A 13,673-nucleotide genomic window follows, 5' to 3' on the forward strand; every position below is an offset into this window, starting at 1 on the left:
GAGAGATGGGAATGCAGATATCTCTTTGAGATAGTAGCTTCAGTTATTTTGGAGATATACCTAGAAGTGGGTTTGCTGGATCATATGGTATTTCTATGTTTAATATTATGAAGACTCATAATGCTGAGGTCCAGAGTGGTTGCACCATTTTATAATCCCACCAGCATTTCACATTTCATATTTCATTCATCCCACCCTCATTAACAGTTGTTATTCTTTGTTGTTGCTAATTATTCCAAGGGGTATGCGGTGATATCACATTTTGTTTTTGACTGTAGCTTTATAATCACTAGTGATATTGAGCCACCTTTTCATATCCTTTTTGGTGTTTTGTACATCATCTCTGGAGAAATAAATGTTTATTCAAGACCTTAGCCCATATTTTACCTGCATTACATGATTTTCTTGTTTAGTTAAAGCAGTTCTTCTTTTTAGTATCAACATCTTTGGATATCCTTCATCCAGTTCCCCTCCTCTCAAGCTCTGCGCCCTGTATCCATAAATCTAGTCCCTTTTTTTAGTTTGCTTGTTTGTTTTGAATTATAATTGACCTATATCCCTGTGTTGACTTCCCTGGGGGCCCAGTTGGTAAACAGTCTGCCTGCAATGTGGGAGACCTGGGTTGGGAAGATCCCCTGGAGAAGGAAATGGCAACCCACTCCAGTATTCTTGCCTGGAGAATTCCACAGACAGAGGATCCTGGTGAGCTACAGTTCACAGGTTCACAAAGAGTCAGACATGACTAAGTGACTAACTTTCACTTCACCCCTATGTTAGTTTCTGTTATACAAAATATTAATTCAATATTTCTATACTATTCAAAATGCTTATCACAATAAGTCTAGAAATGATACATCATTATACAAAGATTATTGTTCACTCACTCAGTCGTATCTGACTCTTTGCGAGCCCATGAAACTGCAGCATGCCAGGCTTCCCTGTCCTTCACCATCTCCCAGATTTTGCTCAAACTCATTTCCATGGAATCAGTGATGCCATCCAACCATCTCATCTTCTCTTGTCCCCTTCTCCTCCTGCCTTCTATCTTTCCCAGCATCAGAGTCTTTTCTAATGAGTTGGCTCTTCGCATCAGGTGGCCAAAGTATCGGAGCTTCAACTTCACCATCAGACCTTCCAATGACCATTCAGAATTGATTTCCTTTAGGATTAACTGGTGTGACGTCCTTGCTGTCCAAGCGACTTTCAACCGTCTTCTCCAACACCACAGCTCAAGCATCAGTTCTTTGGCATTCAGGCTCCTTTATGGTCCAACTCTCACATCCATACATGACTACTGGGAAAACCACAGTTTTGACTATACAGACCTTTGTCAGCAAATTAATGTCTCTCCTTTTTAATATGCTATCTTGGTTTGTCATAGCTTTTCTTCCAAGGAGCAAGCATCTTTTAATTTCATGGCTGCAGTCACCATCTACAGTGACTTTAGAGCCCAAGAAAATAAAGTTTCTCACTGTTTCCATTGTTTCACCATCTATTTGCCATGAAGTGATGGAACTGGATGCCATGATCTTAATTTTTTGAATGTTCAGTTTTAAGCCGGGTTTTTTTCTACTCTCCTCTTTGACTTTTATCAAAAGTTTCTTTAGTTCCTCTTCGATTTCTGCCGTAAGTGTGATGTCATCTGCATCTCTGAGGTTACTGTTTTTTCTCCCGGCAATCTTGATTTCAGTGTGGGCTTCATCCAGCCCGGCATTTCATGTGATGTACACTGCATGTAAGTTAATAAGCAGAGTGACAATATGCAGCCTTGACATATTCCTGTCCCAGTTGTGAACCAGTCTGTTGTTCTGTGTTCAGTCCTAACTGGAGGCAGGTAAGGTGGACTGGTGTTCACATCAATTGAAGAATTTTCCACAGTTTGTTGTGATCCACTCAGTCAAAGCTTTTAGCGTAGACAATGAAGCATAAGTAGAGGTTTTTCTAGAATATTGCTTTTTCTATGATCTAATTGATCTTTGTAATTTGATCTCTGGTTCCTCTGCCTTTCTAAATCAAGGTTGAACTTTTGGAAGTTCACAGTTCATGTACTGTTGAAGCCTGACTTGGAGAATTTTGAGCATTACCTTGCTAAGCTGTGAGATGAGTTCAATTGTATGGTAGTTTGAACATTCTTTGGCATTGCCCTTCTTTGGTATTGGAATGAAAACTGACCTTTTTCAGTTCTGTGGCCACTGCTGAGCTTTCCAAGTTTGCTGGCATATTGAGTGTGGCACTTTCACAGCATCATCTTTTAGGATTTGGAATAACTCAACTGGAATCCATCACCTCCACTAGCATTGTCCACAGTGATGCTTCCTAAGGCCCCCTTGACTTCACATTCCAGGATGTCTGGCTCTAGGTGAGTGATCATACCATCGTGGTTATCTGGGTCATGATGATCTTTTTTGTATAGTTCTTCATGTATTCTTGCCACCTCTTCTTAATATTTTCTGCTTCTGTTCGGTCCATACCATTTCTGTCCTTCATTGTGCCCATCTCTGCATGAAATGTTCCCTTGATATGTCCAGTTTTCTTGATTGCAAATATACTACATAGGTATTAATTAGATTCCCCACACCTTGCATTTCATACCCATGACTCATTTATTTTGCAATTGGAAGTTGTATCTTTTAATCTTTTTTACCTATTTCTTTACTTCCCCCAGATGCCTCCATTCTGGAAGCCACCTGTTTCTTCTCTATATTTATAACTCTGTTTCTGTTTTATGCTTTTTCATTTGTTTTTAGATTCCACATATAAGAAAAATTATATGGTATTTATGTTTCTCTGTCTGACATATTGTGTGTGCTGAATTGTGTCCAGCTCTTTGCAACCATATGGACAGTAGCCTGCCAGGCTCCTCTGCCTATGGAATTTGCCAGGCGAGAATACTGGAGTGGGTTGCCATTTCCTTCTCCAGGGGATCTTTCCAACTGAGGGGTCGAACCTACATCACTTGTGTTCCCTGCATCAGCAGACATTTTCTTTACATGAGAAGCCCATTTGACATATTATTCTTAGCCAAGGGACTCTCTAGAGTCTTCTCCAGAAGCAAATTTGAAGGCATCAGTTCTTCAGCATTCAGCCTTCTTTATAGTCCAACTCTTACATCCATACATGACTACTGGAAAAACCATAGCTTTGACTATACAGACCTTTGTAGGTAAAGTGATGTCTCTGATTTTTAACATGCTTTCTGGGTTTGTCATAGCTTTTCTTCCAAGGAGCAAGCATCTTATAATTTTGTGACTGCAGTCACCATCCGGAGTGATTTTGGATCCCCCAAAAAATAAAATATGTCACTGTTTATACTTTTCCCCATCTATTTGCCATTAAGTGATGGGACAAGATGCCAAGATCTTAGTTTTTTGAATGTTGAGTTTTAAGACAGTTTTTTTCACTCTCCTCTTTCATCTTCATCAAGAAGTTCTTTAGTTCCTCTTTGTTTTCTGCCATTAGAGTGGTATCATCTGCATATCTGAAGTTGTTGATTTTTCTCCTGACAATCTTGATTCCAGCTTGTGATTCATTCAGCCTGACATTTTGCATGATGAATTCTCCACAGAAATTAAAGTAACAGGGTGACTATATACAGCCTTGATATATTCATTTTGAATCAGTCTGTTGTTCCATGTTCAATTCTGACCCTTGCTTCTTGCCCTGCTGTGGAATGAATTCCACAGCAAGAATACTGCAGTGGGTAGCCATTCCCTTCTCCAGGGGATCTTCCTCACCCAGGGATCAATCCCAGGTCTCCTCCACTGCAGGCAGATTCTCTACCATCTGAGCTACCAGCGAAGCCCTTGGTGGTCTTATTCCTATGTATTTCATTCTTTTTGATGTGATAATCCATGAAATCGTTTCTTAAATTTCTCTTTCTCATTTTCATTGCTAGTGTGTAGAAATGCAACAAATTTGTCCATATTGATTTTGTAGCCTGCAACTTTACCAAATTCATTGATGAATTCTAGTAGTTTTCTGAAACTATCCTTAGGATCCTACATGTACAATAAATATCATGTCATCTGCAAGCAGTGACAGTTTAACTTCTTCTTTTCCAGTTTGGTTTCCCTTTACCTTATTTTCTTTTCTTATAGCTGTAGCTAGGACTATCATGGCATCTGGTCCCATCACTTCATGGGAAATAGATGGGGAAATGATGGAAATAGTGTCAGACTTTATTTTGGGGGGCTCCAAAATCACTGCAGATGGTGATTGCAGCCATAAAATTAAAAGACGATTACTCCTTGGAAGAAAAGTTATGACCAACCTAGATAGCATATTGAAAAGCAGAGACATTACTTTGCCAACAAAGGTCTGTCTAGTCAAGGTTATGGTTTTCCAGTGGTCATGTATGGATGCAAGAGTTGGACTCAGTGAAGAAAGCTGAGCGCCGAAGAATTGATGCTTTTGAACTGTGGTGTTGGAGAAGACTCTTGAGAGTCCCTTGGCCTGCAAGGAGATCCAACCAGTCCATCCAAAAGGAGATCAGCCCTGGGTGTTCTTTGGAAGGAATGATGCTAAAGCTGAAACTCCAGTACATTGCCACCTCATGCAAAGAGTTGACTCATTGGAAAAGACTCTGATGCTGGGAGGGATTGGGGGCAGGAGGAGAAGGGGACGACAGAGGATGAGATGGCTGGATGGCATCACCGACTCGATGGACTTGAGTTTCAGTGAACTCCGGGAGTTGGTGATGGACAGGGAGGCCTGGCATGCTGCAATTCATGGGGTCGCAAAGAGTTGGACACGACTGAGCGACTGAACTGAACTGAACTGAACTGAGGACTTCCAAAGCTATGTTGAATATATGTGGTGAGAGTGGACATCCTTGTCTTTTTCCTGATCATAGAGGAAATGCTTTCAGCTTTTCACAATTAAGTATGATGTTAGCTGTAGGTTTGCCATATATGGTCATTATTATGTTGAGGTATGTTTCCACTCTGCCCAGGTTCTGGAGAGCTGTTATCATAAATATTGCTAAATTTTGTCAAAAGGTTTTCTGCATTTATTGAGATTATCATCTGGTCTTTAGTCTTCAATTTGTTGATGTGATGTATCACATTGATTAATTTGCATATACTGAAAAATCCTTCCGTCCCTTGAATGAATGATCTTTCTAATGTATTGTTGGATTTGAATTGATAGTATTTTGTTGAGGATTTTTGCATCTGTATTCATCAGTGATATTGGCCTGTAATTTTGTTTTTTTGTGATATCTTTGTCTGGTATCAGAGTGATAGTGGCCTCATAGAATGAATTTGGAAGTTTTCCTTCCTCTACAATTTTTGGAACTGTTTCAGAGGATAAGTGTTAACTTCTCTAAATGTTTGATAGAATTTACCTGTGAAGCCATTGGGTCATTGACTTTTGTTTGTTGGAAGTTTTTTTTTTTTAACTGGGAAATTTTATTTTATTTTATTTTATTTTATTACTTTACAATATTGTATTGGTTTTGCCATACATCAACATGCATCCGCCACGGGTGTACACGTGTTCCCCACCCTAAACCCCCCTCCCACCTGTTGGAAGTTTTTAATCATAGTTTCAATTTCAGTGCTTGTGATGCATCTGTTCATATTTTCTGTTTCTTCCTGGTTCAGTCTTGGGAAACTGTATCTAAGAATTTGTCATTTCACCCAGGTTTTCCATTTATGATCCTTTGTATTCCTGTGAAGTCAGTTGTATCTTCCCTTTTTTCATTTCTAACTTTATTGTTTTGAGTCCTCTCACTTTTTTTTCCTGATGTGTCTGGTTTAAGATTTCTCAACTTAGTTTTATCTTTTCAAATCAGCAGCTTTTAGTTTCATTGATATTCACAGTGGTTTTCTTTGTCTATATCTCATTTATTTCTGCTGTTATCTTCATGATTCTCTTCCTTCTACTAAATTTAGGTTTCATTTCTTCTTTTTCTATTTGTTTTAGGTGTAAGCTTACATTGTTTATTTGAGATTTTTCTTATTTTTTGAGGTAGAATTTCTATAAACTTCCCTCTCAGAACTGCTTTTAACTGCATCCCAAAGGTTTTGGACCATTGTGCTTTCATTTTCATTTGTCTCTAGGTAAATTTTTATTTTGTCTTTGATTTTTTTAGTGATCCATTGGTTGTTTAGTAGCATGTTTAGCTGTCACGTGTTTCTGGTTTTTTTAAAATAGATTTTTACTGTAGCTTATTTCAAATCTCATAGCATTGTGATCAGAAAAGATGCTTGATGTGATTTCAGGTTTTTTATATTTACCAAGGCTCCCCTTGTGGCCCAGCATGTGGTCATTCCTGGAGGATGTTCCCTGTGCACTTGAGAGGAATGTGTAGTCTCTCTCTTTTGGATGGAATGTTCTAGAAATATCAGTTAAGTCCTAGTGATCTAAAGTGCATTGGAATTGAAGGCCTTTGTTTCCTTATTAGTTTTCTATAGGCATTATCAGTCCATTGAGGAAAGAGGGGTGTTAAAGCCCCCACTATTATTGTGTTACTGTCAATTTCTTCCGTTATGGTTGTGTGTATTTGCCTTACATATTCAGGTGCTCCTAAGTTGGTTCTGTATACATTTATAATTGTTATATCTTTTTCTGGAATTGAACCCTTGATTATTGTGTAGGGTCCTTCTTTGTCTCTTATAACAGTTTTTGTTTTAAAGTCTACTTTTTCTGAACATATCATTCCTTCCCCAGCTTTTTTTAATTTCTATTTGTGTGGAATACCATCCCCTTACTTTCAGTCTGTAAGTTTCCCTAGCTCTGACAAGGGTCTCTTGTAGATAGCATATATACCAGTCTTGTTTTTGTATCCACTCAGGCAGTCTTTGTCTTTTGGTTGGTGCATTTAATCCATTTACATTTAAGGTAATTATCAACATGTATTATCCTATTACCATTTGGGTTTATCTTTTATAGATCTTTTCCTTCCCTTGTGTTTCCTGCCTAGAGAAGTTCCTTTAGCATTTACTGTAAAGCTGGTTTTGTGGTGCTGAATTCTCTTATGTTTTCCTTGGCTGTAAACCTTTTGATTTCTCCATCAAATCTGAACCTAGAGTCTTGCTAGGTAGAGGATTCTTGGTTGTAGTTTCTTCCTCTTCATCACTGTAAATATACTTTGCCATTGACTTCTGGCTTGTAGAGTTTCTGTTGAGAAATCAGCTGATAACCTTAAGGGAGTTTGCTTGTATGTTATTTGTCATTTTCCATGGTTACTTTTAATATATTATATTTGTTAGTTTGATTATTATGTGTCTCCGTGTATTCCTCTTTGGGTTTATCCTGCCTGGGACTCTCTTTACCTCTTTGACTTGGTTGACTGTTTCCTTTCCTATGTTAGGAAAATTTTCAGCTACCATCTCTTCAAATGTTTTCTTAGGTAACTTTTTCTTTTCTCCTTCTGTGATCCTTGTACATTTAATGTTGCCCCAAAGGGCTCTTTAGGCTGTCTGCATTTCTTTTCATTATTTTTTTCTATTTTCTGTTTTGCGTCAGTGATTTCCACCATTTTGTCTTCCAGGGCCCTGATCCGTCCTTCTGTCTCAGTTAATTCTGCTGTGGATTGCTTCTACTGTATTGTTCCTCTCTGTTTATTCTTTAGTTCTTCTAGGTAGGGCTTTGGTAAACATTTGCATATTCTTCATTCTTTTTTCTGAGATCTTGAGTCATCTTCAATATAGTTGTCCTGGATTCTTTTTCTGGATGGTTACCTATCTCTACTTCATTTAGTTGTTTTTCTGGGATTTCATCTTTTCCTTCATCTGGAGATGTAATCCTCAACATTTCCATTTTGATTAACTTTCTGTGATTGTGATTTTTCTTTTGGAAGCTGTGGGATTACAATTCTACTTTCTTCTCTGTCTGCCCTCTGGTTGTTGAGGAAGGAACTGATGGGAGGAACTGGTAGTGCGAAAAACTGAGTCTTGCTCTGATGGGTAGGGCTGTGCTCAATTACACTTTGATCCTGTTGTCTTCTGATGGATGAGCCTGTGCTCCCTCTTTGCTAGTTGTTTGGCCTGAGGTGATGAGGCCAGGAACCTATAGGCTCTGTGGTAGGGCAAATGGTGACCTCCAAGAAGGCTCTTGCCAAGGGGAACCTCCCAGAACTGCTGCTTCAAATGTCCCTATCCTGGAAATGAGCCACTGCCAACCCATATCTCAGCAGAAAACCTTCCAAACCTAGCTGGTAGGTCTGATTCAGTCTCCTGTGTGGTCATTGCTCCTCTCCCCTGAGTCCTGTTGCACACAACATTTTGTTTGTGTCCTGCAAGAATAGAGTCTCTGTTTGCCCCAGTCCTGTGCAAGACCTGCAGTCAAATCCTGCTCTCCTTCAAAGTCAGATTTCTTGGGGATTCCTAGTCCCTTGGATAGATCCCTGGATTGTGAAGCTTGACATGGGACTCAGAACCTTCACAGCAATGGGAGAACTTCTTTGGTATTGTTGCTGTCCAGTTTGTGGGTCACCCAGCATCAACTGGATATGGGATTTCATTTTGTCCTGATTGCGCTCTTCCTACCATCTTGTTTGAAAAGTCAAAACAAACAAACAAAAAAGAAAACTCCTTTGTCTCTGGACATGGAGTATCCATTTTTCTGGTTTCCATCATCCTCCTATTGATGTTTGTTCAACAGCTAGTTGTGATTTTCTTTGTAGGGTCCACTTGGATTTTCCTAGTTTGAATTCCTCAAGCTTCTTAAATCTGCATGTGCTCAGATTCCTAACATTTGTGACACTGAGTTTCTTGAATATGTTTTCTTTCCCTTTCTCTTTCTGAGACACCCATAGTGCGTATGTTGGTTATTTTTGTCACAGTCTTCCTTTCTACATTATGTTTTTGTTTTTTGCTTCTGTGAAAAAAAATTGTTTCAAATGACTTGTCTTCATTTCTGATTGTTTCTTTTGCCTAATAAAGTCTCTTTTTAATCAGATCAGATCAGTTGCTCAGTCGTGTCCGACTCTTTGCGACCCCATGAATCACAGCACGCCAGGCCTCCCTGTCCATCACCAACTTCCAGAGTTCACTGAGACTCACATCCATCGAGACAGTGATGCCATCCAGCCATCTCATCCTCTGTCGTCCCCTTCTCCTCCTGCCCCCAATCCCTCCCAGCATCAGAGTTTTTTCCAATGAGTCAACTCTTTTTAATAACCCTCAGTAAATTTTTAAGTTTATTGTTTGTATTGATACATAACCATGATTAATTTTTTAATATTTTATTACTCTATAGATATTTATTTCTGAAATTTTCAGATATTTCAGTTCAAATCAGTTCGGTCACTCAGTTGTGTCTGACTCTTTGCAACCCCATGAATTGCAGCATGCCAGGCCTCCCTGTCCTTCACCATTTCCTGGAGTTCACTCAAACTCACGTCTATCAAGTCAGTGATGCCATTCAGCCATCTCATCCTCTGCCGTCCCCTTCTCCTCCTGCCCCCAATCCCTCCCAGCATCAGAGTCTTTTCCAATGAGTCAGCTCTTCTCATGAGGTGGCCAAAGTAATGGAGTTTCAGCTTTAGCATGATTCCTTCCAAAGAAATCCCAGGGCTGATCTCCTTCAGAATGGACTGGTTGGATCTCCTTGCAGACTCTCAAGAGTCTTCTCCAACACCACAGTTCAAAAGCATCAATTCTTCGGCACTCAGCATCCTTCACAGTCCAACTCTCACATCCATACATGACCACAGAAAAACCATAGCCTTGACTAGACGGACCTTTGTTAGCAAAGTAATGTCTCTGCTTTTCAATATGCTATCTAGGTTGGACATAACTTTCCTTCCAAGGAGTAAGTGTCTTTTAATTTCATGGCTGCAGTCACCATCTGCAGTGATTTTGCAGCCCAAAAAAATAAAGTCTGACACTGTTTCCACTGTTTCCCCATCCATTTCCAATGAAGTGCTGGGACCAGATGCCATGATTTTCGTTTTCTGAATATTGAGCTTTGAGCCAACGTTTTCACTCTCCTCTTTCAATTTCATCAAGAGGCTTTTTAGTTCCTCTTCACTTTCTGCCATAAGGGTGATGTCATCTGCATATGTGAGATTATTGATATTTCTCCTGGCAATCTTGATTCCAACTTGTGCTTCTTCTAGCCCAGTGTTTCTCATGATGTACTCTGCATATAAGTTAAATAAGCAGGGTGACAGTATACAGCCTTGACGTATTCCTTTTCCTATTTGGAACCAGTCTGTTGTTCCATGTCCAGTTCTAACTGTTCCTTCCTGACCTGCAAATAGGTTTCTCAAGAGGCAGATCAGGTGGTCTGGTATTCCCATCTCTTTCAGAATTTTCCACAGTTTCTTGTGATCCACACAGTCAAAGGCTTTGGCATAGTCAATAAAGCAGAAAGAGATATTTTTTTGGAACTCTCTTGCTTTTTCCATGATCCAGTGGATGTTGGCAATTTGATCTCTCGTTCCTCTGCCTTTTCAAAAACCAACTTGAACATCTGGAAGTTCACAGTTCACATATTGCTGAAGCCTGGCTTGCAGAATTTTGAGCATTACTTAGTAACGTATGAGATGAGTGCAACTGTGCGGTAGTTTGAGCATTCTTTGGCATTGCCTTTCTTTGGGATTGGAATGAAAACTGACCTTTTCCAGTCCTGTGGCCACTGCTGAGTTTTCCAAATTTGCTGGCATATTGAGTGCAGCACTTTGACAGCATCATCTTTCAGGGTTTGAAATAGCTCAACTAGAATTCCATCACCTCCACTGGCTTTGTTCGTAGTGATGCTTGCTAAGGCCCACTTGACTTCACATTCCAGGATGTCTGGCTCTAGGTCAGTGATCACACCATCGTGATTATCTGGGTTGTGAAGATCTTTTTTGTACAGTTCTCCTGTGTATTCTTGCCACCTTCTCTTAATATCTTCTGCTTCTGTTAGGTCCATACCATTTCTGTCCTTTATCAAGCACATCTTTGCATGAAATGTTCCTTTTGTATCTCTAATTTTCTTGAAGAGATCTCTAGTTTTTCCCATTCTGTTGTTTTCCTCTATTTCTTTGCATTGATCACTGAGGAAGGCTTTCTTAACTCTTCTTGCTATTCTTTGGAACTCTGCTCTCAGATGCTTATATCTTTCCTTTTCTCCTTTGCTTTTCGCTTCTCTTCTTCTCACAGTTATTTGTAAGGCCTCCTCAGACAGCCATTTTGCTTTTTTGCATTTCTTTTCCATGGGAATGGTCTTGATCCCTGTCTCCTGTACAATGTCACGAACCTCCATCCATAGTTCATCAGGCACTCTATCTATCAGATCTAGTCCCTTAAATCTATTTCTCACTTCCACTGTATAATCACAGGGATTTGATTTAGGTCATACCTGAATGGTCTAGTGGTTTTCCCTACTTTCTTCAATTTAAGTCTGAATTTAGTAATAAGGAGTTCATGATCTGAGCCACAGTCAGCTCCTGGTCTTGTTTTTGTTGACTGTATAGAGCTTCTCCATCTTTGGCTGCAAAGAATATAATCAATCTGATTTCGGTGTTAGGCATCTGGTAATGTCCATGTCTAGAGTCTTCTCTTGTGCTATTGGAAGAGGGTGTTTGCTATGACCAGTGCATTTTCTTGGCAAAACTCTATTAGTCTTTGCCCTGCTTCATTCCATATTCCAAGGCCAAATTTGCCTGTTACTCCAGGTGTTTCTTGACTTCCTACTTTTGCATTCCAGTCCCCTATAATGAAAAGGACATCTTTTTTGGGTGTTAGTTCTAAAAGGTCTTGTAGGTCCTCATAGAACCATTCAACTTCAGCTTCTTCAGTGTTACTGGTTGGGGCTTAGACTTGGATTACTGTGATATTGACTTGTTTGCCTTGGAAACGAACAGAGATCATTCTGTCGTTTTTGAGATTGCATCCAAGTGCTGCATTTCGGACTCTTTTGTTGACTATGATGGCTACTCCATTTCTTCTAAGGGATTCCTGCCCACAGTAGTAGATATAATGGTCTTAAGATACTTCAGATACTTAAGGATAAGTAATTATGTAAAGCCAATTAAGTTAGTTGATCCTATCATTACAGTAAAATGGAAAATTATTTGATTATATCAATAGATGCAGAAAATGCATTTGACAATTTTAAGACAGTTTATGATTAAGCTCACCAAAATAGTGAGAGAAGCAAACTAGAACTGCACAAAGAATCATTTAGAAAAAAATAGAGCTTACATCAAATTTAATGTTTAGAGATGAAGTGCTTCCCACTAAGATTTGGAACAAGGCAAGAATTTAACTTGCCGCTCTTATTCAGTTTTGTGCCCATGTGCAAAACTGATGATACCAAGTATTATGAGGACTTGGAGCAGAGGAACCGTCATTCATGTTGATGAATTAGACTTTAGACAGTTTGGTAATCTCATAAAATTCAACATTGCCTGACTTCATGATCTAATAGTTATCCCCTATACCATTTAGAAAATTTCACTGAAAACTTGTATCCACAGAAAGTTGGACCTGATTGCATATAGCAACTCTATTTATAATTGCCAGAAATTAAAAGCACACAACATGTCCTTTGATACATGAGTGGATAAAGAAACAAGACATAAAGAGAAATTTTATTCAGTATTCAGAAAATTAGTCATCAAGCAATATAAAGACATGGAGGACTTTTAAATGCATAGTGGTTAGTAAAAGAAGCCAGTTTGAAAAGTCTACACACTGTATCATTCCAAATCTACTACAATCTGGAAAAGGCAAAACTATGGAGATAGTTAAAAACATCATTGATTACCAACCAGGGCTTTGTGTGTTGCTTTCATCACTACTCAAGTTTTATTGTTTTAATGCTAGTATTTTGCCTTTAGGAAAAAACTGATTTTATCCTAAAACTATTTCTGACATTAAAACTGACTGTCAGTTAAACTCTTAAGAATCTGTGCATTTTTTCAAAGTATTCAAATTAAAAGTATTATAGTTACTGAAACAATGATTAATCTTCTCAGAATACTTTTTCAGTTTATTAGAATTAAATCAGTAGCATGTAATGAAAGCATATATTATTAATAGTATTGTTTATATATGAGTGCCATTTGTATTGAGAGTACTATTATCCTAAAAGAATAACAAAATCTAACTTTGCCAATGTTCTTGAGAAAATAATGTGCTTTATATAAAAGTTTATTAAATTTGTATTTGCATTTAGCTAATATAGCCACAATTACATGAAAAAACCAGGGATTGAAAAAAATAACTTGAGCAACCATTTTGTTTTTTATTCCCTTTAGTATTCGAAGATGATAACTTTAGAGGCATTTTCAGTTATTTTCACGCAGTTACTTGGAATTATGCTGGGATTAAAGTATAATAATAACATCTATGAATGTTCCTGTCCAGGAATTGCATGCATAATGAATCCTGAAGCAATGTAAGATGTGATTTTTATGAAAACTTTGTCTTCTTTTGGGAGATATTTATAGCATTTCTTGATGTACTATATCTTTGATATAACATAGATAAAAGCATTTTTACTAAATACCTATGAATTATTTTAATGTTTATTAAAGGAATGAGTATTTGATATTGTAGGAAATGTGCTTCATATTTCTATGCTCAGTGCTGTAGTATCAAGTCATTGATGATGAGTTCTTGTGAAGCACTGGAATCTTGATGTGAGATTTATTCATCCTATAAAAAAAATTTAAGCATGTACAGTTACAAGAATTGTGTTAGTCTGTCATATGAATGATTAATAAGATAGAA

At 38.3% G+C, this 13,673-nt stretch overlaps 1 protein-coding gene across 1 annotated transcript in view; it reads left to right on the top strand.

The window, feature by feature from the left end:
* LOC102264963 (A disintegrin and metallopeptidase domain 3) overlaps positions 1–13,673 on the top strand; it is a 119,879-nt gene that overhangs the window by 50,839 nt on the left and 55,367 nt on the right. The window contains exon 11 of the mRNA XM_070364106.1: positions 13,199–13,338. Coding sequence (XP_070220207.1) covers positions 13,199–13,338 — 140 coding nt within the window. The remainder of the gene's footprint in view (positions 1–13,198; positions 13,339–13,673) is intronic.

Source organism: Bos mutus, chromosome 27 (assembly GCF_027580195.1).
Source record: "Bos mutus isolate GX-2022 chromosome 27, NWIPB_WYAK_1.1, whole genome shotgun sequence".
Lineage (NCBI taxonomy): Eukaryota > Metazoa > Chordata > Mammalia > Artiodactyla > Bovidae > Bos > Bos mutus.